The sequence below is a fragment of the Mesoplodon bidens genome (assembly GCF_964165515.1).
Source record: "Mesoplodon bidens genome assembly, chromosome: 11".
In the NCBI taxonomy this organism is placed as follows: domain Eukaryota; kingdom Metazoa; phylum Chordata; class Mammalia; order Artiodactyla; family Ziphiidae; genus Mesoplodon; species Mesoplodon bidens.
The window spans coordinates 2,795,448-2,823,427 of NC_138167.1; the positions used below are offsets into that span (position 1 = coordinate 2,795,448).

The 27,980-nt window shown below is 57.3% G+C and overlaps 1 protein-coding gene across 1 annotated transcript; it reads left to right on the forward strand.

Moving 5' to 3' along the window:
* Positions 1–27,504, forward strand: TEAD4 (TEA domain transcription factor 4). The gene is made up of 11 exons (XM_081250259.1): positions 1–104; positions 5,263–5,327; positions 5,677–5,739; positions 9,377–9,505; positions 10,477–10,520; positions 10,981–11,036; positions 13,319–13,458; positions 14,505–14,678; positions 25,993–26,133; positions 26,959–27,111; positions 27,212–27,504. The coding sequence occupies exons 4-11, from the start codon at positions 9,410–9,412 to the stop codon at positions 27,323–27,325; spliced, it is 918 nt and encodes a 305-aa protein (XP_081106385.1). The 5' UTR covers positions 1–104; positions 5,263–5,327; positions 5,677–5,739; positions 9,377–9,409; the 3' UTR covers positions 27,326–27,504.
* The last annotated feature ends 476 nt before the right edge of the window (positions 27,505–27,980 follow it).

A 27,980-nucleotide genomic window follows, 5' to 3' on the forward strand; every position in this document is an offset into this window, starting at 1 on the left:
CTGGCGTCTCAGTCATCCAGGGCACTTTGGCTCCTACGGCTCTGAGTACTGCTGTCCAGGAGAGAGTGAAAACACATGGGCGTTGGGACTTCCCTGGCGGTCCAGTGAGTAAGACTCCGCGCTCCCAATGCAGGGGGCTTGGGTTCGATCCCTGGTCGGGGAACTAGATCCCGCATGTATGCCACAACTAAGACCCGGTGCAGCCTAAATAGATAGATAGATAGATAAAATAATAAATAAATAAATTAAAAAAATAAAATATTAAAACAAAAACAGGTGGACCGGCTCTTGGTCCAAATAGTTGGCTCTCCCTGCAGGACCTGGGCCAGGGCCAGGAGCAGTGAGACATCATCACTGAGCACTTACTTCACACAGAGACCCAGGGAATCGGCCAGGGGTGGGAGGGGGGTAGATGGTCCAGAGAGGCGGAGCAGAATGCTCTCTGGCAGAAGAATCTCCCGGCTCAGCCAGGGGAGACATCCGTGGGGAAAAGCAGCCATTGTGAAGCCCTAGGTGTGGCCTTAGAAACGGATGTTCCTGTGGCCTTGGGACAGTAATAAACCATGTGACTTTGAATAAATCACTTTCCCTCTCTGGGCCTTAGTTTCTTCTCGCTCAGGCTAGCTAGGACCCCTGGTGCCCCCTGGTCCATCCCCTCAATCCTCTGTTAACGAGAAGTTAGGAGATAGACTCTAGAACCACAGTGCGGAGAGAATGAAGATGACACAGCAGCTGCAGGTGCTGTCGTGAGGATGGACGTGTGAACAAAGTTTGCCGTGTTCACTCTGGGTTCGTACGGGCGCCTGTAAGTGCTCCACAGACTTTCATGATTGTTACTGTTATCACGAGAGTGAAAGAAACTACAGCAGTTCCCTGTGTCTGTGTAAGGCCTGGATTAGATGCCAGCTGGTTTGGAGGCAGCTGAAGGGCCGGCTTGACCTCGGGAGGACCTCAGGGGGCAGGAAGGGAGCTGTTTGCCCCCCTTGGCTGCAGACACCCAGAGAAACCCAGGGCTCCACTCCCACCCAGGGGATCCTCCACAGCTGAGCAGCAGGACAGGCCTGGCTGGAATAAGGTCCGAGGGGCCTGCAAGGGAGAGGAGAGAAGCACAACTTGAAATGTACAAAGACAGCCGAGCCAGCCTGGGACCCTGGGTCTGGCTCCTGTGACCCCACTGCTGGCCTCGTGCCTAGGGCCTGTCTGCAGGCAGAGCTCCTGGACCCTGTGGCAGAGACAGAGGTGGTGCCGGGGCTGGGCGAGGGCTCCGTCCTCATGACATGGGGGTCATCTGTGACGTGTGGAGTAAGGGTCTCAGCCGGGGCTGGGCAGGGGCCTCCCAGCTGCTGTTTAACGGGTGCTACAGAGTACATGCCACTGCGTCCGGCCAGGAGGCCCACCCAGACTGGGAGTGGATCTCCTGTGGACCGAGCACCTTGTCCGCCAGGCCCTGTGCCACTTCCAAGTGGCTGAGCCCGGACTCAGACCCGGGTGTTAGCCCGAGGTCTGCTGGTGGCCCATCTGACCGAGATTTTCTGGCCTCAGTTTCTCCATCTGCCTGCCCTTCTGTGGGGGAGGTCGGATTTCCTGTGACGTCAGTGAGGCTCACACTTCGGGGCCCCTCACCTGCGTGGGCCCCTTCCAGGTGCCTAAACTTTTTATTTTACATTTTTTAAAACTCTTATTTATTTATTTTGCTGCACCACACGGCTTGTGGGATCTTAGTTCCCTGACCAGGGATCGAACCCGGGCCCTAGTAGTGAAAGCGCTGAGTCCTAACCATTGGACTGCCAGGGAATTCCCAAAACGGTTTATTTATTTGTAATTAATTTATTTATTTTTGGCTGTGTTGGGTCTTCGTTTCTGTGTGAGGGCTTTCTCTAGTTGCGGCGCGCGGGGGCCACTCTTCATCGCTGTGCGTGGGCGTCTCACTATCACGGCCTCTCTTGTTGTGGAGTACAGGCTCCAGACACGCAGGCTCAGTAGTTGTGGCTCACGGGCCCAGTTGCTCTGCAGCATGTGGGATCTTCCCAGACCAGGGCTTGAAGCTGTGTCCCCTGCATTGGCAGGCAGATTCTCAACCACTGTGCCACCAGGGAAGCCCAAACTGTTTGTTTATTTATTTTTTTGCGGCACGCGGGCCTCTCACTGTTGTGGCCTCTCCCCTTGCAGAGCACAGGCTCCGGATGCACAGGCTCAGTGGCCATGGCTCACGGGCCCAGCCACTCCGCGGCATGTGGGATTTTCCTGGACCGGGGCACGAACTCGTGTCCCCTGCATCGGCAGGCGGACTCTCAACCACTATGCCACCAGGGAAGCCCTAAGTTAATTATTGATATGTATGTTCCTATTACCATTTTCTTAATTGTTTTGGGTTTGTTTTTGTAGGTCCTTTTCTTCTCTTGTGTTTCCCACTTAGAGAAGTCCCTTTAGCATTTGTTGTAGAGCTGGTTTGGTGGTGCTGAATTCTCTTAGCTTTTGCTTGTCTGTAAAGCTTTTGATTTCTCTGTTGAATCTGAATGAGATCCTTGCTGGGTAGAGTAATCTTGGTTGTAGGTGCTTCACTTTCATCACTTTAAATATATCATGCCACTCCCTTCTCGCTTGTAGAGTTTCTGCTGAGAAATCAGCTGTTAACCATATGGGAGTTCCCTTGTATGTTATTTGTCGTTTTTCCCTTGTTGCTTTTAATAATTTTTCTTTGTCTTTAATTTTTGTTAATTTGATTACTGTGTGTCTCGGCGTGTTTCTCCTTGGGTTTATCCTGCCTGGGACTCTCTGCGCTTTCTGGACTTGGGTGGCTATTTCCTTTCCCATGTTAGGGAAGTTTTCAACTATAATCTCTTCAAATATTTTCTCTGGTCCTCTCTCTCTTCTCCTTCTGGGACCCCTATAATATGAATGTTGTTGCATTTAATGTTGTCCCAGAGGTCTCTTAGGCTGTCTTCATTTCTTTTCATTCTTTTTTCTTTATTCTGTTCCGCAGCAGTGAATTCCACCCTTCTGTCTTCCAGGTCACTTATCCGTTCTTCTGCCTCAGTTATTCTGCTATTGATTCCTTCTAGTGTAGTTTTCATTTCAGTTATTGTATTGTTCATCTCTGTTTGTTTGTTCTTTAATTCTTCTAGGCCTTTGTTAAACATTTCTTGCATCTTCTCCATCTTTGCCTCCATTCTTTTTCCGAGGTCCTGGATCATCTTCACTATCATTATTCTGAATTCTTTTTCTGGAAGGTTGCCTATCTTCACTTCATGTAGTTGTTTTTCTGGGGTTTTATTTTGTTCCTTCATCTGGGACATAGCCCTCTGCCTTTTCATCTTGTCTATCTTTCTGTGAATGTGGTTTTTGTTCCACAGGCTGCAGGATTGTAGTTCTTCTTGCTTCTGCTGTCTGCCCTCTGGTGGATGAGGCTATCTAAGAAGCTTGTGTAACCTTCCTGATGGGAGGGACTGGTGGTGGGTAGAGCTGGGTGTTGCTCTGGTGGGCAGAGCTCAATAAAACTTTAATCCACTTGTCTGCTGATGGGTGGGGCTGGGTTCCCTCCCTGTTGGTTGTTTGGCCTGAGGCGACCCAGCACTGGAGGCTACAGGTTCTTTGGTGGGGCTAATGGCGGATTCTGGGAGGGCTCACGCCAAGGAGTACTTCCCAGAACTTCTGCTGCCAGTGTCCTTGTCCCCTCGGTGAGCCACAGCCACCCCCCATCTCTGCAGGAGACCCTCCAACACTAGCAGGCACGTCTGGTTCAGTCTCCTGTGGGGTCATTGCTTCCTCCCCTGGATCCTGATGTGCACACTACTTTGTGTGTGCCCTCTAAGAGTGGAGTCTCTGTTTCCCCCAGTCCTGTCGAAGTCCTGCAATCAAATCCCGCTAGCCTTCAAAGTCTGATTCTCTGGGAATTCCTCCACCTGTTGCCAGACCCCTAGGTTGGGAAGCCTGATGTGGGCTCACAACGTTCACTCTTCACTCCAGTGGGTGGACTTCTGTGGTATAAGTGTCCTCCAGTCTGTGAGTCACCCACCCAGCAGTTATGGGATTTGATTTTATTGTGATTGCGCCCCTCCTACCATCTCACTGAGGCTTTTCTTTTGTCTTTGGATGTGGGGTATCTTTTTTGCTGAGTTCCAGTGTCTTCCTGTCGATGATTGTTCAGCAGTTAGTTGTGATCCCGGTGTTCTTGCAAGGGGGAGTGAGCGCATGTCCTTCTACTCCACCATCTTGAACCAGGATTTCTGAGGGTGGCCTCTTGATTCAGCCTTGGCAGTGGGGAGAGGTCAGCTGGGGGCCCCATGTGGCCTTGGCCGTGCTCTCTGGTTACAGACCAGGTGGCAGACAGCCCACTTGTCTTGCCTCTTCCCTGCATCAGCAGCTCCCTCACTCCCGCTGCTGCGGCCCTCTGGGCTCAGCCAGGCCCAGCAGGACAGGGCAGGTCCCAGAGGTGGAGAAAGGAGGTAGTAACTTCCGCTCAAACCCTCTCACTCTGCCTCTCCCCACCAGGGCCCTTCTTTATGGTCTAATCCTACCGGTGGTCAGTGCAGCTCAAGGCTCACCTGGCCGCCCAGTCCTCCTCTGAGCACGTGGCATGGTCCCGTCGGACACGGGCGCAGGGCCATCATGTGGGCACACTTCTCTCCTCCACCGGGTGGTGAGCTCTAGAAAGCAGGGAATCCCTTGTCCTGATCTCCTTTCCGATAAGGGAGGACGTGGGGCCTTGTAGTCCTGGGGGATCTTGCAGCATCACCTCTAGGAGGCTGGGCCCACAGGGAGCACTCGTGTGACCCGTTGACGGTCTAGCTGGAGCCGTGGAGCTGTGCGTGGCTGCGTTCCCTGTGTCCGGGTTAGGGCCACGGGTTCCGCTCTGGAGACACTCTGTGTCTTGGCACCTGTGTCCCCCGTCTCCCTTGCTGCCCACAGACAGGGCAGACATCCTGTCGGGTCCTGCTCATTAGCGGAGGTGGTGGGGACCATGGGAGCTGCCCGGGGGAAGGGCCAAGGAGGAGGCTGCCGGGCTGCGGTGGGGGGAGGCTCTGAGGGGGCTTTCTGAGCTGTGCGCCCACCGGCCAGAGATCCACAGCCCTGTCACCCCGTTCTCAGGTTAGCAGTCCCCCAGCGAGGCCTCGGCTTCCTCTTGCTGCTGGGAGATCCCTGGGATCTCAGGAGGGCGGGGGGGTGCCCTACAGAATCCTCACCCCAAGTGCCACTCAGGTTGGGGAGCTTTCCTGCCTTTGTCCTGGTCCTCCCACTGAGTGGATGTTGGTGTCTCTGCAGGTCGGAATGAGCTGATCGCCCGCTACATCAAGCTCCGGACAGGGAAGACCCGCACCAGGAAGCAGGTGGGCCCTGGGGCAGATACCCTGGCACTGGTTGGCTCCCAGGGTGGGCCCAGCCCTCCGCAGGACCGGGTGTGGACTCTGGGGGCCAGCTTGGGAGGGGTCCTCTGCTGGGTATGCCACAGACGGTCAGTTTCCCTGGGGTCCCTTCTGCCATCGCCTGGGAGGGACCCCTCCCCATCCGACTGCACTTCTATTTAACTGGGAGAGGTGGGACCTCGGTCCCATCAGTGACTGATCCTTTCATTCATTCGTTCATCCATTCAGTCTGTGATGGGATGGGGGGCTGTGGAGGGCTGAGGGTCAGGGGAGCCGGCCGTCGGGGAGACAGGAGCCCCTCTTCCTGCCACAGGTGTCCAGCCACATCCAGGTGCTGGCTCGGCGAAAAGCCCGCGAGATCCAGGCCAAGCTAAAGGTAAGGCAAAGGCAGCAGCGGGAGGGCTCGGGTGGGCCAGCCTCCCGGGAGTTGGGGCTCTTTTCCCAGGAGGAAAAGTCTTCCTTCCCTTGGGTTTTGGGGCTGACTGCTTATGTGTGGAGCCAGTGAGCTTCTCAGTGCTGAGGAGAGTGGGGTTCAGCCTGTAACCTCTCTCCCACCTGCACAGAGGATGTGTCTATGTGTCTGTGTGTGAATGGCCAGGCTCACAGCATCCTGGGAGACAGGGGCCGGTCTCCTGCTGTGCTCCCCGCCCCCTGCAGCCCAGAGGAACCGGGCACACCCTGAGTCCCATGGTTGGAGCAGCAGGACTGCCCTCCAGACCCCATTTCTTGCGGACCGCGCGGCCCCGTACTGCCGTCACCCAGATCCTGTGGGTGGCAGGCCTGCAAGATGGGGTCCACGCTGGGGGAAGGGCTGGTGGGGCTCCCTGGATCAGCCCCACCTTGCAGGCCTGTCTGCCAACAGGCGACTGCTACACAGGGAGCCAGCCGCTGGTGGGAGTCCCCTCCCCACGGGACTCGGGCCTCCTGGACCCTGGACCCAGGGGCCCTTGGCTGAACCCTGGGAGGGAGCAGGCTGCCCATCACGGTGGATGTAACAGAAGAGTCTATGGCTGCTTGGTAGGAGGAGCCAGCACTTGGGGCTGAGACCAGTAAATCCACAGGCATTTTAATTTTATTTTTATTTTTTGGCCGCACTATGCGGCTTGCGGGATCTTAGTTCCCCGACCAGGGATTGAACCCGGGCCCTCGGCAGTCAAAGCACAGAGTCCTAACTGCTGGACCGCCAGGGAATTTCCCACAAACATTTTTTAAAGCAGTGGAAGCCGTTTCGTTTTTCTCCCAAATTAAGTATCACCCCGATCCGTTATCAGGATCTACTCTGGTCGAAGCTAGGTTGGCGAGAAGCAGGGTAGGGCCCCCTCATGCTGGTCACCTCTCAGCCCCTGCGACTCTCGAACCCGAAAGCATCCCAGAACCCAGTTTAAAAGCCCCTGGACTAGAGGACCACGGAGGCCCCATCTGGCCCCGTTGTCCGTGACCCTGACAGTGGAGGCTCTGATGGCGTGGGTGGGAACTCCCAGGAGGCTCCATTCCTCCTGCATCAGCCCAGCTGTCCCCTGCCCCTCACAGCTGTGGCCCAGCCCTTGCTCCTTTGTCCCCGGGACAGCTGGCTGGACCGCAGCTGCTGGTCTCTCCCTCTCAGGCCGGCACATGTGTGCCTGGACATCCCCGGCCCTGCAGCCCACTTGCCCCTCACTCCCCGCTCTGGTCAGCCTGTGACTCACCGGGGCCTGGTAGGGGACCGGATGGAGAGCCGAATGTCCAGGGTTCTGTTGAGAGCCATCGAGGGGAGCTTTGCCTTCCCGTGGGGGCCGGCTCTTACGGCCCATGTGTGCTCGGGGAGCTGAACCTGTCCCCGTCCACAGGCTCTAACGTGGGGCTGGGAACAGCCTCTGGACTGCTGGACAGGCTTCAAGGGGAGCCGTGGACCCCTTAAATAATATGCACACTTTCATGTACGAGCATTTTTTGGAGAAGATTGGTCTGAGGATTTTGTCATATTCGCCAGAGGGTCTGGGGCCCAATGTAGTTACCCACCCATCTCCCTGGTGGATGGCAAGGTCAGGTAGAAGTCCTCCGGTCACGGCCTTGGTCTGGCCTGGCTCTGCCCTGGGCCGTGGGCCCTCGGCCATGTCGCCCACCTGCCTCAAGCTCCATCCAGCTTCCCCGCCTGTAAAATGACAGGGTTGAGCAAGGTGGTATCTGAGGTCCCCTCCAGCCGCAACATTCAGTAGCCTGGTCAGTGATGTCACCCCCCACTCCCACCTGATTCCTGTCCCACTCGCTGGTCCCTGGCCGTTCGTTTAGACTGGCCATCGGGAAGGGACTCAGGCTGCCGACACAGGGTTGGAGCTCTCTGCCCTCCCCCCAGTGCAGTTGTTAACAGAGATTTGTGGGCCTCCTGGGCGTGGCCTGCCGCCCCAGTCGTGTCCTGGAGGGAGCGGGCCTGGGCATGTATGGCATCTCCCTCCCGACATCAGCAGAGCCCTTGGGGAGAGGCAGCCTGACGCTTTGGTTATCAGAGGCAGCCTCAGAGCAAGGCCCAAGTTGGCCCCAAAAGGACAGTGGGCTGGGGTGTTCCACCACTCAGCATGGCCTCCCGGGCCCTCTGTGCTGAGGATGGGTGCCGTCAGATCCTGAGGTGCCCCCTCCTTGGTTTGCTCAGCCCCCCAGGCCTGCAGAGGTCAGAGGTCATGGTTGTGCCATCCCGGACGGACCTTAAGGGCCAACTGTCACATGACCCCTGTCAACACCCAAGTCCCCTAAATCCTCTGAGCCTCAGTTTCTTCATCTTAGAACGGGGAGCTCACGAGTCCTGCCAGCCTCACGGGGGTGCTGAGGTGTTCAGAACCAAAGCGAGACAGCGCTCTTTCCCTTCCGGGGGCTGTCTTGTGTGTGCCCCGTGAGCGTGAGGGGTCCCTAAGAGGCCGAGTGGAAGGGCCTGGCCCCAGACGTCATCGCGCAGGATGCCGGGCGCACCACCTGGACCCTTCGGGCCTGACGCCGTGGCGATGCTACCCACCGGGCGAGTGAAGTCATATGCGAAACCAGCTGTGGGCTAAAGGGACCTCCCTCAGCAATTAGCTTGCTTATTACTCAGGACAGATGTGGGTCCACCAATCTGATTATTAAATAAAGGGCCCACTTATTTTTCCCTTTTAAAAAGTAATTCATCATAAAGATACAGAATTTCTAATCAGAGCTCCCGAGTTGACCTAAACCAACCTTTTGTCTCCAATAATGCTGCCCATACTGAATAATACTTGCTGTTCAGTCTGTATGTGTGGCCTTCTTTTGGACCCACTAGGCTTTCTGACATACAGTACGCTGTCTTATTGGTTTTGAAGACCTTTGGGACTGGGGAGCTCAGGATGGGGGACCACTGGCTAATGCAAGTAGTAACCAAGTATTATTACTATTATTATTATAAGCAGGTCATTACTGCTGATTTGTTCAGAGCCTCTGCAGGGTGAACCCATTGTGGAGGGGATCTTTGGGCCATAGAGGGGACCCACAGAGGACAGATAGTTGGTATTCGCATCCTGACACGTAAAAGGGTCGGGAGCCATGGGTGCCCGTGGTACAGTAGAGATCCACAGGCCAGGGCTGAGACGGGGCCCACAGGAGACCGTCTCTTGTCACCGTCCATGTGACCGAGGATGACCCCTGCCCAACAGATATTCATGCACCGTCTCCCAAGGGCCAGGTGAGGCCCCAGCCACCTCTGGTGTGGAGATGAGCAAGACCTGGGTGGTCCCTGTGTCCCTGAGGTTGGTAACAGGAGAGCCATGGTCTGGCAGGTGGCCTCCAAAGTCTCTTTAAACCCTAATGAGACTGGCAGGGCACGTGTTGTGCCCCTTTGACAGATGAGGAAAGTGATCAGAGCCACCGAGTGACTTACTCAAGTCACAGGACCAGTTCACAGCCCTGCAGGAACGGGAGCCTAGTCCCCAGGGCCGAGTCCAGGGTCTGGCTTCCCTGTCGCCAGCTGGATCCGCCTCTCCCGACCTGCCATGGTGCCCACACTGAGGCTTCCCTCAATGTCTCCCCAGGATCAGGCAGCTAAGGACAAGGCCCTGCAGAGCATGGCTGCCATGTCGTCCGCCCAGATCATCTCTGCCACAGCCTTCCACAGTAAAATGGCCCTCACCCGGGGTCCAGGCTACCCGGCGGTCTCAGGGGTAAGTGGGGCTGCCTGGAGTCGGAGGCCGGACTGCCCCGTCCTTCCAAGGCACTGGCCACACCAAAGTCCTCACTTGAGTCCTCTCGGGCCAGGAGAGCTGGGGAAGGAGAGACCAAGGACCAAGGGGCCATGCAGTTGCCGGGACCGCCCTCCTGGGGGCCTTGGCCGTGACTAGGGTGCAGCCGCCCCATCAGACGGCCACTCAGGGGCTCTGCAGAGTTGGCCCCGTTTACAGAAGAGGAGGCTGAGGCCCAGCTTTGGGGCAGCACCGGCATGTTCTGAGGAGCCCCTCTATCCCGCCCCCAGCTCAGCCTCGTCCCCCCTCCACCCTCAGGGGCTCCTTCCAGGTAAAGGGCTGATGTCCAGGAACAAAGTCCTCTCGAATTTTAAGCTGGGAATATGGGTCTCTTGGCCGTGGCCACGTGGGTCCTGCTCTAAGAATAGTCCAGAGAGGCCCCTCCTCCCCAGGGCTGAGTCCTCCAAGGGTGTTGTAGGCTGTTGGGACTGACGCACCGCCCCAGGCCCTGTGTCCGGGGAGCCTCTTGTCCAGCATATTTCCGAGTGTGTCCAGAGGCCGCTAGTCCGGAAGGGCGTTGAATGGACAGGACGACGGGACGAACGAGTGCACACGTGACTCGGGCACTCAAGTCTCAATGGGGTGCTTGACTCCAGATCTCTTGAGAATCCTGTGTGCCACTGTCACCAGGCATCTGTCCCCGAGGAAGGGGACGAGTGGCGTGTTTGCAAGCCTGGGGGCTTCTCCCCGGAGCCCCTCATCGGCGGGCGTTCCAGAGGCTGGGGGTCCTTGCAGCGCTCGCGGGGACGCCGTGCTGCCTGGCTCTAGGCAGGCACCCTTCCCAGGCCCAGGCCCCGGCCTCGCCCTCCAGCTGAGCCCCTGCCCGGTCTCTGTCTCGACGCTGCTGGCCCCGCACACTGGGCTGTGCTGACTCTGTGCCTTTGTCTCCTCAGTTTTGGCAAGGAGCTTTGCCGGGCCATGCCGGAACGTCCCACGAGTGAGTATGGCCACCGTGCTGCCCCGTTGCTCCCTGGGCTGTGCTTGAGCCCGTGAACTCGTGCCGCTGACCCAGGCCTGAGGGTGGGAGAGCCGCAGTCTGGGCTCAGCCTTTCCGGATGGCCCTGCGCTTACGGATGAGGCTCTCCTGCTCTCGGGCACCCTGGGGTGGCGTTTGCTGAAGCCCCAGTCTACCCGGGGCGTAGCAGAACCTGAACTCGGGACCCCGAGGGGAGGAGGCTAGGAACCAGCCCTCTGGCTGGCCTGGGAGGGAGGGAGGAGGGGTGGGTTTTCCCAACAGACCTGCTGCTTCTGTGGGTCGGCCAGAATCCCGAGGGAGCGGGAGGCCAGAGCCACTGACCACCCGGGCCCGCCTCACTGAAGACAGCGTTGGAGCCTGACCGAGGCTCTAGGGCTGCCACGTGCCCCCGGGCCCACGCGTCCTCTCTCGTCTCCCACAGTGTGAAACCCTTCTCTCAGCAAACCTGCGCTGTCCAGCCGCCACTGCCTCTGCCAGGTGGGTCAGCAGGCTCTGCCTTCCTTGTGCCTCACACCCCTGTGGTTCCTGCTCCGGGTCCCCGGCCCTGACTGCTAGACGCCTCTAGCAGTCCCCTTAGGTGCTGCCCTGGCACGTGCTCACACCATGCACCCATCTCCCAGCTCCACCTCGATCCTCTTCCAGGAACCAAGCCCCGTGCGCCCCCAGGGCTGCCCGTCCTCCCCAAGCCCCTCCCCAGCGAGGCTCAAGGCTGGCAGGGTGCGCACAGCTCAAGGGGCAGTGCCTGCGCCCCGGGGTGGCCACTCCACCTGCCTGTGTGCCCCGTCCTGCTTGGCTTCTGGGACGGCTTCCCTCTGTGAACCTGTCATCCTCTCCAAGATGGGGGTCCAGCAGGGCATGGCTTTCCAGCCTGGAGGCCCTGCTTAGCAGAGGGAAGGCTCCTGGCATGAGGCAGCTGGGGGTCCAGCTGGGCAGCACGGAGCCCCGCCTCCCCCGCTCACGTGACCCGCTCGGCCTCTGCCTCCTTCTCAGGAAGGTCCCTCCACCTTCCGCTCTGCAGGGCGAGATAGGATCCTCGCCCTCACCCTCCTTTCCTGGCTTGGCAACGGCTCCTGCCTGCACGGTGGCCTGGCTTTTCCTGCTCTGAGAGCGGCCCTGCCACCCTCCTAGGTTCCTGACGGCTGCTTGGGGGCCGCCCACCCCCTCTAGTCTGTGCTCTCCCCTCACGGCTCCCCCACCCCGTCTGCAGGCTCATCCCCGCTCTTACCCTCTGTAATTCACCTGTCATCTTTCTTTTTTTTTTTTAATATTTATTTATTTGACCGCGTCGGGTCTTAGTTGTGGTGCGCGGGCTTAGTTGCCCCGCAGTGTGTGGGATCTTAGTTCCCCGACCAGGGATCGAACCCGCGTCCCCTGCATTGGAAGGTGGATTCTTAACCACTGGACCACCAGGGAAGTCCATCCATCATCTTTTTAAAGCATCAATCTCACCGTGCTGCTTCTAGCTTAGAATCCGTTAGTGGCTCCCTGGTGCCTTCAGGACACAATCTAAGCTTAATTGTCACTCTGTGTGCCCTGGGCAGCGTCTGGGGCTGGTGTCTGTGTCTGTCTTCTGTGTGTCGGGCCACATCCGGTGTGCACGCCACGCTTGAACAAATGAACGAGTGATTCGGCTCACCCGTCAAATACCAGCTGGTGTGTCCAGCATGGTCCTCCGCCCGCCCCCGGCCGTCCCTTGTCTGTTTCCTCCCCGGGCTTCTGACGTACCTGCCTCACTGCCCCCTCGTCCTGTCTGGCACCAAGCCCCGGGGTCTTGCTCCCTCCATGTCCCTCCTGTGTCCCCTTCTCTTCACTCCACCGCCCTCTTCATTTTCCCACTTGGGAAAAACCCACAAGGCCTGCGCTTCTGGTCCACCTCGGCCCAGCCCAGTCCTTCCCCCACGCGGAACAGGATCTTAAGAAATGCACAGCCGGTCGCTCCTCGGCCTAGCCTAAAATCCTCCCATCGCCCTCCTGAGCTCAGGCTGAAACCCGTACCCCTTACCTAGCCTCCAGGGACCGTCTCTTCAGCCTCGTTTCCAGCTCCGGCACAAACCCGCCCTCCCCGTCACGTCTGCCAGACGGAGCCTCCGAGCTCACGGTGCATCTCGCGGCCCTGTGCCCTCTGCCTGGAGCCCACTTCCCCTGTCTGCACTTGCTGCCTCCCACTCTTACCCCGTAACCTTTTTCAGCATCACCTTCGGGTGGCCTTTTCTGACGCTCTTCAAGGTGGACTAGGAGGCCCCCTCCCCCGCTGTGCTGAGCGCCTTCCTTGTCTGTTTTCCTCACGTTCATTGCTTCACTTACTCGCCAGCCAGCAGCCAGTGCCTATTCTGGGCCGGGTGCTGTCCCAGGGGCTGGACAGCAGACACTCATGTCATTGTAACAGTTGGTCCGGTCGTCTCCCTGGCTGGACCAGAAGTTCCTCCAGGGCAAGAACCAAGCGGAGGCTGCCCTGGAAGCCCTGGGTCCCGCAGTCATCCCACCCACCAACCCCAGCCAGCATCCAGTCTCCCTTGAATGCAGTTCCGTGCAGGGGCCCGAGGGGACTGAGCTGTTCCAGGCTGAGCTCCCCGCCAGGGCTGCCCCTGGACCGCTGGCCAGTGCTCTGCCTGCCCCCCACCCCCGCTGGGAGACCCCGTTAAGGCAGACAGCAGGTCCCCCAGCCAGCATGGGTCCCGCCGGAGGGTCTGGGGGCCTGGGGGAGGGTGCGGCAGGGAGGCCCTGTGGACCGGCTCCCATGTGCCGTCCTCTGTGTTCAGGGTTCGAGTCTCCCGCAGGAGCCTCCCCGTCGCCCTCCGCGCCCCCAGCACCCCCGTGGCAGGGCCGCAGCGTGGCCAGCCCCAAGCTCTGGATGTTGGAGTTCTCTGCCTTCCTGGAGCGGCAGCAAGACCCCGAAACGGTAGGTCCTGGCCTCCATCTGGCCACTCTCCCGCCCGGTGCTCATCCCTGGGGCGGCTGCTCCCCTGCTTCCCCCAGTGCCTCTTCCTCTGGCTCTGGCTTTCTCGCCCTGCTCTCTGCCCCACTCCACCTTGGGGCCGAACTTAGGGTCCTTGTTCCTTTCCATCCCCCCTTATCCTTCCATCCTCCCCCTCCCCGCTTCCTCTCACTGGACCTTCCCTCTGTCCCCGGCTCTGTTTCTGCTCCCTCCCTCTTGCACGGTTCCTGTGCCCCGTCCCGGTGCCCCGAGGCTCCATCCCTTCCCTGCTCCCACCATGTCCACCTTCTTCCCGGTCCGGTCACCTCTCCATCTGAAGGCACTGGTCCCAGCCCTGCCCGCAGGCTACTCTGCCCTTTCCCTGTGACTCTGAGGAGTCTCCTGTCTGCCCCGTGTCCTCGGGGACGCCAGCAGGAGCAGCAGCCCACCCCCATCCCGCCCCCTTTAGTGTCTCCGTCCTGGGTGACCGGCATCACCTGCAAAGTTCAGAGGAGCACCTGGCCAGGTGCACAGGATGCCAGAGTCAGGGGGACTTCACTGACCATTTCACTTTGACATTTTCAAGCTTATGGTTTAGATGAGGAACCCAGCGTGGACCACGAAAGAAGCAGCTCTTCTTTAGTTGCAGCGAGGGACCACAGCCGCCGTCTCCGGGGGGAGCACCCCTCGTATGGGCCGCTGGTTTTCCATCACAGACGAGATCACGGGGGTCCAGAGATAGAAGATGAGTCACCTAAGGATGTTAGCGACAGAGTCAAGCCTCAGTACAAATAGCGACCAGAAAGTGCCGAGCACCTGCTGGGGGTCACCCTGCCCCAGGTGCTGGACACCTGTCAACGCTGCTTTACACTCAGCCCTTCTACCGGCTCCGTTTTACCTGAGGGGAAACTGAGGCCCCCGCCGTGGCGTCCCTGCTCTGGGCCCCTGGCCGGGCTCCGAGCCCCCGTCTGTCTGGTCTGTCTGCCCCGCCGCCCCCATGGCCCCTCAGACCCGTTCTTCTCTGTCCACAGTACAATAAGCACCTGTTCGTGCACATCGGCCAGTCGAGCCCCAGCTACAGCGACCCCTACCTCGAAGCCGTGGACATCCGCCAGATTTACGACAAGTTCCCGGAGAGGAAGGGTGGTCTCAAGGAGCTCTTTGAACGGGGACCCTCCAACGCCTTTTTCCTCGTGAAGTTCTGGGTAAGCCTTGGATGACCTCCTCCTTCCCACCCCAGCACGTCGATGACCTCAGGGAGAAAGGAGGAGGGGTGGGCCTTGGTGGCGGTGGGACCTGGGACATGCAGGACAAGAGCAAAGGGCCAGCACAGAGCGGCCCTCTGGTGCCGGGAGCTCAGACCAGATGAGGCCATTGGTGCCGCAGAGCGAGGCCCCCTCCTGATGGCGGGTGATGGTCACGCCCGGGCAGAAGTGCGGCCTCAAGGGGTCTGTAGTACCAGAGAGGACCTACAGGAGACCTGAGGGGTAGTCACCCAAGGCTTTCAATGCCAAGGTTTCCGGGCTCACAGCGGGGCAGCCGTTGGGCTGGATGGGGCTTGGAGAAGTGGACGGTAGGCTTAGGCCGTGTCATCCCCAAAGAAACACCGAGCTTCTCCAAGAACTCAGCCCGTAGCTCGGCCTCCGCCGCCCTCCCCAGCTCACCCCTGCATGGGTGCTGTGTGGGTAGAGCCTCCTTCTTTTGAAACCTCCTCCAAGACCAGGAGGCATAGGACCTGTTCCTGGGGCCCAGCACCCACAGAAAAGGGATGCCGGGAAGAGGGACAGGGCAGGAGAAGCCAGCGGGAGGAAGTGCAGGAAATCCTTCTGGCTGGTGATCAGAGCCTCCGAATCGTCTCAGAGCCCAGAAGCTGGGGCTTTATTTGGTCTCGGACCACTTTGATAACCTGAAAGCTGTGCTTTTCCTAGAAGTGGGCATATTCACACGAAAGTGTACATGCAGTTGCAGGTGGCTTACTGGTCCCTGGCTAGGAGCTCTTAACCTAGCCCTTATCCGCAACCAAATCTGTGGGGCTGGCTGTCTACAGAAAAGGCAGGAACGGAGACCCAGGGCCCGGATCCCGAAGAGGCTCAGTGTTTGCCCTTGCAGGACTGCTTGCTCTGCGAGCCGATGGAGGTTGGCCCTGGGCCTTCAGGGATGGGCAGAGTTAGGCAGAAAAGGGGAAGGGCCTCCAGGGGGGCCTAGTCATGGGTAAATGTGTAAGAGAGGGAACCGTGGAAAGTAAAACGGGAGAGGTGAGTCTGATCCTGGAAGGTCCTGATCCTACAAAGGTCTGGATTTGATTCTATGCTGGGATGAAAAATAGGTAATAGTTTCTTTTACTTTTTCTTATTTTTAAATCAGTGCATGTTCACAGTTATTAATACCAAGAGGCTTATAAATGAAAACCGTCAGGTTCTCGTCCGCCTCCTCTCAACCCCAAGCCCAATCCCGAGAGGCAATCACTGTAAAATGTCACTGATTATTCTGGGTTTTATCTCCTTAGTTCTAAATATCTGCTTATATTGCTACACTTTGATATCACGACTATGTATTGTGTATTTATGGTAGAAAAACATGGCCTATATTATACCACTTTTCCCCTCATCATCCCGGTAAGTTATATAATTTAGTCTAAGCAATAAAGTGTTTAAATTTTGTGACAACGTAGATTGACCACCAGAGTGTGTAATGATTACATTTCATTTCTTGTGCAACTTTTTTTTCCCTAAAAATAAATGTCTCTTTCGCTTGCACATTTCTAAAAAACCTATTATTAAATTTTTACAAATTGTTCTATCATAACCAACATATAAAATTTTAAAAATTGTTTTTCACCCGGTGCTCAAGCCTATCAGATAATTTATCCTTTGTCCCTTTCTCCATCTGGATGCCTCTGTTCTGCTCCAGTTTGAACTGGTTTTCCTCCAGGCCTGCTCAACAGCCGTCCTGAGACCTCTGTTTACTGCTCCTCTATTTTGAATCTACAGTTTCCTAGATCTCATATTTCTCTCTTTTTTGGTGTTCCCCCCTCATTTTGCTGGAATACATTCTCTAGTACCTTCCTAAGAAAAGGTGCATGGTAGATAAATGTTCTAAGTCTACCTGTTTGAAATGTCATTTATTTTCAGTACTTGATGCATAGTTTGGGTACAGAATCTCCATCGTAAATGATTTTCCCTAGAAGTGATTTTCAAGAATCATTTTTTGGTTGCTCCAATGTCTTCTTATAAGAGTAGTCTGGTAGTATTCTAATTCTCTATTCTTCGTTATGTAACTCGGTTTTTTTAGCCTGTAGGAGTTTTGCATTTCCTCTCTGTTCCTTACATTAAATTTCACACTGATGAGCTTTGGGATCTGTGTTGTTTTTCTTCCTACTTTTGAGCCAGGTACTTGGTAGGCAGTGAGATGAGAGTCTCTCGATTCGGTAAATTTACTTATATTATTTCTTTTTCTTTCTTTTCTCTGTGTTCTTTTCCAGGAACCCCTGTTAGTCTGATGTTGGATATCCTGGACCTATCCTCTCTGATTTTTACCATTTATTTATTTTCCAATTCATTTTCTTAGAGACTTTCTTAACTTTATCTTCTAATTAAGAGTGAATCTGAGTGAATATTACATAAAACCCAAAGTAACATTGGCATGAATGAATAGTTCTTCTTTCATGTAAAGTAAGTCTGGAGATAGAGTGTCCAGGTCTGGTGCAGCAGCTCCGTGAAATTACCAGAGACCCTACTCTTCTCTATATGCCGTCCTCAGTGTGTGGCTTCTGTCTTCAAGGTCAAGGCTGCTGGGCTTCCAGCCATCACATCCATTTTTCAGGCATCAGGAAGGGGGAAAGCCAACTTAGTTCCCTTTAAGGAGCCTTCCTGGAAGTCCCACACAACTCTTAATTAGTTGTCTGTTTGCAGGTAGCTGCAAAGGAGCCAGGGAAATGTACTCTTTTAGTTGAGTAAATTACCATTCTGAATAAAATCAGGGTTCTATTACTACAGAAAATGAACGACTCTTTCAATTGTTGATGTGTTGTAGTTTAATTGATGGCATTTTTTTCTTAATTGTTTGTAAAATCTTGGTGCATTATACATTTAGTGGTGAAATAGATTAATGGAATATGGTGGCGTTCTCTGCCCACCCCCACCCCACCCCTTGTATCGAATATTTAATTTTGACCATGACTTTTTTTTTTTTTTTTTTTTTGCGGTACACGGGCCTCTCACTGCTGTGGCCTCTTCCGTAACGGAGCACAGGCTCCGGATGCACAGGCCCAGTGGCCATGGCTCACAGGCCCAGCCGCTCCGTGGCATGTGGGATCCTCCTGGACCGGGGCACAAACCCGCATCCCCTGCATCAGCAGGCAGACTCTCAACCATTGCGCCACCAGGGAAGCCTGACCATGACGTTTTTAATTTTTAAGAGCTTCTTCTTCTTTGATTGCATCCTGATCTTGTTTCATGGCTATTTTTAAAGTTTTCTTCTGCTCCCTTTGTTTCCCTTTAGTCCCTTTTTCTGTCTGTTTGGGTCTTTGTCTTTCAAGTTGGAGGATTTTCTCAAATGTCTATAATGCTTGGCCAGATTTTTTGGTCCTCATTTTTTTGACAGTTTTATTGCCATATAATTCACCTACTTAAAGTGTACAATTCAGCATTTTTAGTATATTCACAGAGTTGTACAACCAGTGAACATTTTCATCACCCCCAAAATAAACCCCAAACCCATTAGTTATCACCTCCACCCCCCAGCCTTAGGCAACCACTAATCTGCTTTCTGTCTTTATAGCATTTTTAGATATTTCACATAAATGGAATCTTACAATATATAGTCTTTTGTGACTGGCTTCTTTCACTTACTGTTAAGTTTTTAAGGTTTAGCCATATTATAGCACATATCAGGACTTCTTTCCTTTTTATGGTTGAGTAATATCCCATTGTCTGGATAGACCACATTTTGTTTATCCATTCATCCGTCAGTGATGGGCATTTGGGTTGTTTCCAACTTTGGGCCATTGTGAATAATACTGCTATGAACTTAATATACAAGTCTTTGTGTGGACATAGCTTTTCATTTCTCTTGGGTAGATACTTAGGCATGGAATCTGGATCATATGCACTATTTATTTATTTATTTTTGGCTGTGTTGGGTCTTCGTTGCTGCGCGGGCTTTCTCTAGTTGCGGCGAGTGTGGGCTACTCTTTGCAGTGCGTGGGGTTCTCATTACGGTGGCTTCTCTTGTTGCAGAGCACAGGCTCTAAGCACGTGGGCTTCAGTAGTTGTGGCTCACGGGCTCTAGAGCGCAGGCTCAGTAGCTGTGGTGCACAGGCTTAATTGCTCCGCAGCATGTGGGATCTTCCCGGACCAGGGCTTGAACCTGTGCCCCCTGCATTGGCAAGCAGATTCTTAACCACTGAGCCACCAGGGAAGTCCCCTCTTTTTACATTCTTGACAGTGTCCTTTGAAGCACAACCTTTTCTATTTTGATGAAGTCCAGTGTATCCTTCCTTTTGTTGTTCGGGCCATTTGTCCATGTCCAGTGACTGGGAACTCTATGGACAAGGTGTGGGCCTTGTTACCTGCCGGGCTTCTCTTTCAGGTGATCGGGGTTGGGGAACCAGCTGCTTTATTGAGGACACTAGTAAATGTCAGCATATTTACTGGACCTTTTCCTTTCCTGAAGTGGTTCAGTTTCTCCAAAGAAGACTCCTACTGTCCGCCCCCTTTGGCAGGGACAAACGAACATTCTAGCAGTGGGGCAGGGAGAGGGCTAGGAGAGCCGACCGTTTCTTAGGCAGCGTTCACCTCATGCCCTGGCCCCCACCCCCTCTTCTGACATGCCTGGTGTCCCTGAGACCTGACACCCTCCTGTTTAATTTCTTCCCCTGATGTGTGGAGAGTGGGGGCCCGGAGGCCTGACCACGCAGTGTACAGCCTTTCAGCCGGTTCTTTGTGTCATATTCTGTGCCTCCCTGGCCATCACTGTCCTGGCCCCTCTTGTTCCGAGGATGGTGCTGACTTCTCACCTGTCACCCCTCTGAGGGCACTTTCAGGCTGTAACTCTTCTTGTGTCCTTTTCCCCGCAGAAGCCATCCTAGTTCAGATCAACTGTCAGTCCCCTGGAATTTGTTGAATTCTCCTGTCCGTTTGGTCTTTTCTCCATTTTCTTCGTTTGTGTGGTGCAGCGCATTAGAAAAGGTCTTTGCCCTCATCCTGTTGGCTCTCTGGACGGGGAAATGTGAACTTGTACGGTCAGTCTCCCTTTTTTTTTTTTTTTTTTTGTGGTACGCGGGCCTCTCACCGCTGTGGCCTCTCCCGTTGCGGAGCACAGGCTCTAGACGCGCAGGCTCAGCAGCCATGGCTCACGGGCCCAGCTGCTCTGCGGCACGTGGGATCTTCCCAGACCAGGGCCCGAACCCGTGTCCCCTGCATCGGCAGGTGGACTCTCAACCAGTGCGCCACCAGGGAAGCCCCAGTCTCCCATTTTAACCAGAGGTCCACGAGGGCCACCGCTAATGGATCGGTAGCAGTTGTTTGGAGTGCTGGGTTGAGGAAGATCTGGAGGGAGCCCTTCCTGGATTGACTGGTAATGTCTGCCATGGGTGCAGCAGGGGAGGGTAGTGTGCATTTCCTACATGTTTGCCATCCCGTTGTTGAGGTAATGAGGAGTCTGTTGAATGCGGCATGGCCAGAGCTGTGCTCGGTTAGATGCATTAGCCATCCAGACTGACAGCTGCAATACAGGCCGAGAAACAGACCTCAGCCTCCTTAGGGCCTCAGCGGAGAGGCTGGCTTTAGAGTCGGATGTACGAGGCAGGATGCCAGGCTCCCTTTTCTCAGGAGGGGCTTAAACCGTCTCATTTCCCTTTTCTTCTCCCTCTTCTCCCTTCCAGCCCTGGACATGGGAGTTGGAACCAAGTGCCTTGGTTGTCAGCAACCAACCAGCACTGGCACCATCCGGCCAGCGGTGGCAACTCCCACCTCCTGCTCTGTGTCCAGGGAGGTTCCTGGCCTTTCCTTAGGAGAGCCTATGCCCTCTGTCGCCCACTCCTTCCCCCAGCCCCGCCAAGCCTGTCCAGGCTCAGCCTTGACTCGGAAGAACGCCCTTGGCTCAGCTACCCCGAGGGTTCAATTTAAGGTGACCCCTGACCAGGGAGGCCTGGCTGGCAGGAGGCGTATGGGAACACCACCCTGGTCGTGGCAGATAGCATACTGGGGGCCCTTTTCACCAGCTTCTGCCTTCTTTCAGTTGGTGACAGTATTCTGTATTCTTCTAGCCACCATCCAAATGAGAGCCATCCTAGGCCCCCATTTCACAGATGGGGAGACTGAGGCATGGAGTAAGCAAAGCAAGGGTCTGGCTCTGAGACCCCCAGCCTGGGCAAGCCTTGCTCCTGTAGTCCTTCTTGTGATGCACACGCCGAGGTAGGTCAAGGCAGTCGGCGGAAGGTCACCCCAGGCGCTGTTCATAACCTGACTTGTGCTGGCATGTTCATCCTTGCCACACCTCTGAAGGGAGGTACAGCTGACAGCCTCGTTCCGTACAGGGGAAGGTGAGGCACACGGAGGTGAAAGGATGTGCCGGGCAGCCCAGTTCGTAGTGACAGAACCAGGATCAGCGCCAGCCAGCCCCGCTCTGGGAGCGTGCTCGGAACCATCACCCCAGACCATCCTGCCTTGCCGGGTGGCTGGGGTCCCCTGCGCGGCCCCGTGCTCCCCCTGCTTCTAGTGGAGAAGGCTCTGGATAGCCTAGAAAAGGGCCTCCCGCCCCTGAGGAAGTGCAGCTTAGTGGGGGCAGGGAGAGAGCAGCCTCAGCTGTGCATTCAGTGTCGAGCCGGGCACTTGGGCTTCTTGGGTCTTCTAGAGCCCAGGCTTCCCTTCCAGGAGATGGGCAGGGGTGTCCTGCCTAGAGATCAGAGCTGGCAGGTGGGGAGGAGGACCAGAGGATCCTTCTCCCACCTGGCTCGCGGCCCTGGTCCTCTCCTTCCTCCTGAGTCTGGGGAGGCTGGAGGTGGGGGTGAGGGGAGGAGAGAAGGTGGAGACGGTGGTGCTGGGCAGCATGACTGGGCAGGTTCCACGCCGGGCCGCTGTGCTCCGTCCACGGGCTGCGCACACAGCCCGTGCCGTGCGGACCCGATAGGAGCTTGCGTTCCGAGGGGGAGAATCAGAGCAGGTCTCACCTGCTCTGTGTGGGAGGGGGTGGGCTGCCAGTGAGCCCTCCCAGCGTGTCAGGAGAGCGAGGCAGGCAGCAGAGGGGCCAGCTGGAGAGCTGTGTCCCGAATGAGTCTCGGCTCCTGTGGGCCCTGTTTCTCCACCTGAAAAGTCAGCACTTTGTTCCGGAGGGCCTGCGACGTGCTTGTGTCCGAGGACCCTGATGAGTGGGGTTGGCTGGGGGTGGGAAGGTGGGCACGTGGGCGGCCAGGGCTCCTTGGCCGTCATCCGGTCCCTCTCCTCCTGCGTGGGGAAGGTAGAGGCGCCAGGGAAGGACAGACCTGGGATGCGGGAGAGGACGGTCTCCTGCGTGCTAACCATGGGACTTGGGGTCCTCCCAGGCAGCCCAGGCGCCCTAGCCGTCTGGAACCCTCCTCTTCTGCGCCCTGGCTTGTGGCTGGTGTGAGACTGACCACACAATTAGGAAGGGACGCTGCCAGGAGAGGACAGTGTGGCCACACACACCCCTCACCCTGCCCCAAAGCCTGGTGGTTTTCTCGTCCGGCCCCAGGCCCCGGGCACACAGGCTGCGGAGTGGGTCAGAGCCTGCTTGGAGTGGGAGGAGGACTTTGATGTCCCACCTCAGCCTCCTGTCCCCCTCCTGCCGATGGTACTGTTCTCTTTGGGGGGATGGGTAGTAAGTGGTCGGCTCGTGGTCATCGGTTCCAGCTGGTGGTGGCATTGGGGGCAGGAGGGGTTGGGTGTCAGGCTGTGCTCCGTGGATGTGAGATACAGAGGCTGAGAAGCTCCCAACTCCCCCAGGACATGTGAGACCAGCAGAGGCCACCTCTGTCCTTAGGCAGTGGGAGAGGGATCTCTTACACACTGATGGCCGTGAACTCCAGTCTGCAGATTGAAAATGCCAGGCAGAGCTGGGCCGAGGCCGGGCAGGGAGGACAGCACCCCAGACCTTCCTCTGTCGAAGGGCCCTGACATTTCTCCCAGGCACATACCAGCCCATAACAATGAATCTGAGCCCCCTGGCCCCCAGGCCCGGCTGTCCCGGCTCATCTGTCAGCCACCCGATCCGCTGCACCTGTTCCAGGCCCAGCCTGTGAGCTGCCACTGCACCGTAGCTATGAATAGGGTGGAGGGCAGGGGGCCGCGGGGGCACTCTCAGGGTAACGTGGGGGGCAGCTTTGCTCTCAGGCTGAGAAAGCAGAGACGCTGAGCGTGTGCGGGGAGGTGCTCAGATTGGGGGGTACGCGGTGGGGCTGCAGGAGGTGGTGGGTCATAATTAGGACGCCACTGAGGATGGTGAGGTGCTGTGGGGTGTGCGCTTTTCGCTGGCCGGGGCCCCCGGCGACCAAGCAGGGGGACCATAGGGTAGGTTCTGGGGCAGACGTTGGACCGCCACCGTCTGAGAGAGATGAGAGAGATGAGGCGTCTGAGACTTTCATCTCTGCCCCATCTCCTTCTCTCTCTCTCTCTCTCAAGCACCAGCTCACCTCTTCTACCCGCCCCCCAAAAAGCCACACACTCCATGAGAGCAGAGAACACGGCAGCCTCTTTGGGCCCCACCCTGTCCTGGCCATGCTGGGCCAGGCAGGATAAACGGGCAGCGGAGCGACCGGAAGGACCAGGCGAGTGGGAGGCGATGCCAGAAGCCCCTGGAGTGTCTTTGGGCCGGGGCGGGGCTCCGAGGACTGGCAGGGGTGCAGGGGGTGGAGGTCCCCCTTGTGAGCACAGGACCGCCCCTCACCCAGAGCCGCCGAGAGGGGAGAGTTTCAGCAGCTCCGTGCCACGCTGTGGAAGGCACCCCGCGTGCCGGGCCTGAGCCCTGGGAGAGCTTGGTTCCGGCCTCGAGTGTGCTTACCATCTGGAAGGGGCAAGGCCAGGCCCTGCCAGCACAGGGTGGTGACGGGCACGTCCCATCCCCGCGGGGTGCTGGGCAGCTGCTACCTTGTGCACCGGGGAGAGCCTGGAGGGGCCACGCCAGCCCTGCCCGAGCCCGGTGCACAGTGCACGGATTCGCATTTCTTCATCAACAGTTAGGTGATTGTTTTCAGATGTATTAGGAGACAGAATCCTTGATGTCATGGATATGACTGCTTAGAATAAGAATGAGTTGATTTGAAAGAAACCGTTAGGGGTGGAGTGGGGCGTGTGGTGAGTGGTACGTGAATAGCATCAATCAGGAGGACGGCGGTGGCTGCATCCGGGAGACATCGGTTCATGTCCTGGCCTCGCCCCCTCATCCGGGCGCCTGCCCTCCCCAGGAGCCGGGCTCCCTGCCAGCTCTTTTCCAGGCACGGTCCACGTTCCTGCCCTGCGCTCCTGTATCTCAAGCACACACGAACTGTCCCCCAGGCCTTTTTGAGGAAGTCCAACAAACTGGGTCTCCTAGGAGAAGGAGCATGTGACTTAGTAGAGAGAACAGGAGACAGAGAGCTGGTGCTGGTCCCAGGGGCCAGGTTTAACTGCACAGCCCATCACAACGGCAGTTAATTCCCAGCCCACCGAAAGCCTGGCCCACCTCCGCAGGCCCCTGGGCTCCCCCTGCCCTGCTCCACGCCCTCCACAGATGGGGGAGACGGCTGCTTATTTTGGAGTTTGCTTTTCTCTTTTTCATTTTTTTTGGCCACGCCGTGCAGCTTGCAGGATCTTTGTTCCCCAACCAGGGATTGAACCCAGCCCCCCCGCAGTGGAAGTGCAGAGTCCTAACCACTGGACTGCCAGGGAATTCCCTGTAATTCATTTTCTTCTTTCTTCCTAATGGCCCCATGACAGCCCTTGCTGGGCACACTGAAATGTATGCCATCTCGGTCAACATGGCAACAGCTTTTATTCTCATCGTAAAAGTAACACACCCTCATTCTGCTTTATGACCTTTTTTTTTCCTTTCCGCTCGACATTACGTTGTAGTCAGTTCACAGTAGTAAACACAGGCCCCTCTCGACACGGTGTGTGGCTCTATAATATTTCTACTGTGCCTAAGACAGTTGCCTCCTGCCAGTCCAGAGAGTGTTCTTGGTCTTGGAAAACTTCTTTCCCCAAAGGAGAGAAAAGTATCGACTTGGATGGCCAGGGGCGGAAGAGCCCGGGGCCCGGCTCTGAATTGTGCTGGAAACTTCCCAGGGCTCTGGGGCTCCCTGTCACTTTGTGCAGAAGACTCCTTGGGGTCAGAATCCTTATCGCAGTCAGGAGCTCCCCTGCGTGTGTGGGGCTGCGCTCTGGGTCCCGCTGGGCAGTGATTTGGGACGCGTTGCGTGGATGGGAGGAGAGGCTTCCCGCTCAGAATAAGCGTTTTGTGACCTGTTTGCACACTGCTTCTGAGTCTGAAGCTGCTCTGTTAGCACCCTGACTCATGGGGTGATTTGCTGTGGAGCCCAGGTTTCGGGGTGGGGACCCCTCAATGGTTGGGGGCTTCGCCGAGGCACCGAACAGCCTCACCCAGTGTCTCTCGGCTGGGTGGGAGAAGCACCAGAGCTGGAGCCTGAGGACCCAGGGCCCGTGACTCATCCACTCTGTGGCCTTGGGCAAGGCCCGCAGTCGGGGAGCCTGAGATCAAACTGAGGCCCCCGTCCTGCCTTGTCCCCCTCGTAGGGAGTGGGTGTGAAGTCATGAGTCTTATTACCCACCTTTCCTGGGGGGGGCAAATTCAAATCGCCCCAACACGCAGCAGGAGGCGTCCTGGACCCTGCCTTCAGGCACGAAGCTGATCAGAGGCCCGGGGGCTCCCACACCAGGCTGGGGAAGGGCTTCCCTTTGGCAAAGGGGCTCGGTGAGAGGGTGCCAACCAGGCCCGGGGGCTCCCACGCCAGGCTGGGGAAGGGAGTCCCTTTGGCAAAGGGGCTCAGTGAGAGGGTGCTAACCAGACTTCGGTTGGGCACAGAGCTCTCAGAGCAGTTGCAGAGGAGCCCAGCGGAAGGAGGCTGGTGTTGGGGAGATTGGTCTGGAGGCAGAACAGAGATGCAGAAGGTCAAGGGTGGCCGGGCTTGCCGTGCCCCAGAGATGGCGAGAGGCCAGCCCCCAGAGCCACTGCTGAAGGGACACCGGCAGGGCCCTAATGCTCTAAAGACCGATCTGGGGCCCCCCCTGCTGGGCTGTTGTTGCCCCGTGGGCAGCAGGGCTGGCAGCTGATGCAGGCCCAGGTCCTTGCCATTGTTTGGGGCACACGACCTGACTTTACCCCAGGCCTGTGTGCGGATGGACGGGGGAGCTTTCCGAGGTCCTGTGTCCACGTTTTCTCTGAGCCCCCTGATGGCGTCCTGGCCCTGGGGCCTGGGCTGTGGCCCCAGAGGCCTCCTCGGTGCTGCCCCCAACACGGCCCCTCTGAGTTACCGCCCCTCCTCGGTCTCCCCTTGTCTCCCTCCAGGCAGACCTCAACACCAACATCGAAGATGAGGGCAGCTCCTTCTACGGGGTGTCCAGCCAGTACGAGAGTCCCGAGAACATGACCATCACCTGCTCCACCAAGGTCTGCTCCTTTGGCAAGCAGGTGGTGGAGAAGCTGGAGGTGAGCACGCGCCGCCGCTCGCCCGCCTGGGCGCCAGACCGTCGTGCCCCTGCGGCCCGGGCTTCTCACCTCTGTGCCCACATGTGTCTGAATGAATGCAGCCTGACCCTCGCCGTGCCCCATCATTGACACTCCACCTCACGTCCGACACAAGCAGAGCGCCTGCCCCCCCCCATCCTGGTGGGTCTCACCTGTTGCCCGTCGGGTCGCGGGGAGCCGTTCCAGCACCCCAGAGCTGAGCTCCCCTACAGCTCTTAACCCACGACCCCTCGGGTGGAGTCCGGGCAGCAGAGGTCTCTGAGAAGCTCTTCGAGTTAGTTATTTCCAGTGAAGTTTTAATTCTGAGATCGTTGCGGATCCACGTGCGATGGTAATCCCTTGCCTAGTTCCCCCGATGGCAGCATCTTACATACCTAGAGTGGACCTTTAGCAACCTGGCTGTTGACGCCGATGTAGCCCACCAACCTGAGTCAGATTCCGTCTGTTTACACCCACTCATTTGTGTGCATGCCTGTGTGTGTGTGCCCAGATGTGTAGCTACGCATACGTGACAGTTCCGTGGCCACGAGGTCCCTGTGGCCCATCCCCCACGTGAGGCCGGGATTGAGCTGTCATTCCGTCGCCGTCTCCACGTCTTGAAGCTCCTTCCTCCGACACCCGGCGTCTGGGTCACAGGGCGGGGGGTGCTCCGTCTCGAGGGCTCCCTGGGCTCTCTGCCCGTCCTTCCCACTTAAGGCCGAGCGGGTTGTGGAGCTTCCTCACGGAGCCCGCCAGGCTGGCTGTGGGCAGCGGCCTCCTAAGCCCCACTGTCCCCGGGCCCTGCAGACCGAGTACGCGCGCTACGAGAACGGCCACTACTCCTACCGTATCCACCGCTCGCCGCTCTGCGAGTACATGATCAACTTCATCCACAAGCTGAAGCACCTGCCCGAGAAGTACATGATGAACAGCGTGCTGGAGAACTTCACCATCCTGCAGGTGTGTGTGCGCAGGGGTGGGGGGTGAGAATGGGCGGTGGGCGGAGAAGAGGGCGTGCCGTCTCCCGGGCCCCGACCCCCTCCTCCCCTCACCCCTGCAGGTGGTCACCAACAGAGACACGCAGGAGACGCTGCTGTGCGTCGCGTACGTCTTCGAGGTGTCGGCCAGTGAGCACGGGGCTCAGCACCACATCTACCGGCTGGTGAAGGAATAAGAGACTGGGGAGCAGGGAGGGGGCAAGACATCGTGTGCGCAGGGACGCGGGGTGGGGACCCGCGGGGCAGCCCCCCCAAAGCGCCAAGAGAGTTGAGGTCATGACTCTTCTACCCAGGAACAAACTGCCTGAACCCGCAGTGCCTAAACCCAAATAAACCCAAGATCTGTGCATCTTCAGAGGCCCCATCTGGCTGTGTGAGCCTCGGGCGGGGCTGAGGGAGCAGGGGGCTGGCTGGAAAACAGGCCGGAAGCAGCCCCGGGGTGCGGTCCTGAAGTCAAGGCCCCAGTGGACTCAGCCAGGAACGTCCAGATGCTGAAGCTCAAGATGGGACAGCCCCTGCGCTGCACTGGAGCCGCTGCGCCCCCCGCTGCCGGCCACGCTGGGAGGCCTGAGGGCGGGCGTGGGTCCTCGGCCTGTGCGTCCTGTGTGGGCACCTCGGCCACCTGGGAGTGATGGATGCATCTGCCCTGACCACCTCTGCTGCTGCTGCTGCCCCAGGACAGCCGACAGGGAGGCCCGGCCCAGTCCCGGGGTGGGGGTGCGGTTTCAGGTGTGGAGGTGACTGAACTCTCGGGAGGTTGGAAGTGAACGCAGTCAGAGCTCTTTAGGTAGTTTTCATCCGTCTCCAGGCATGGGCTCCGTGGCCACGCTG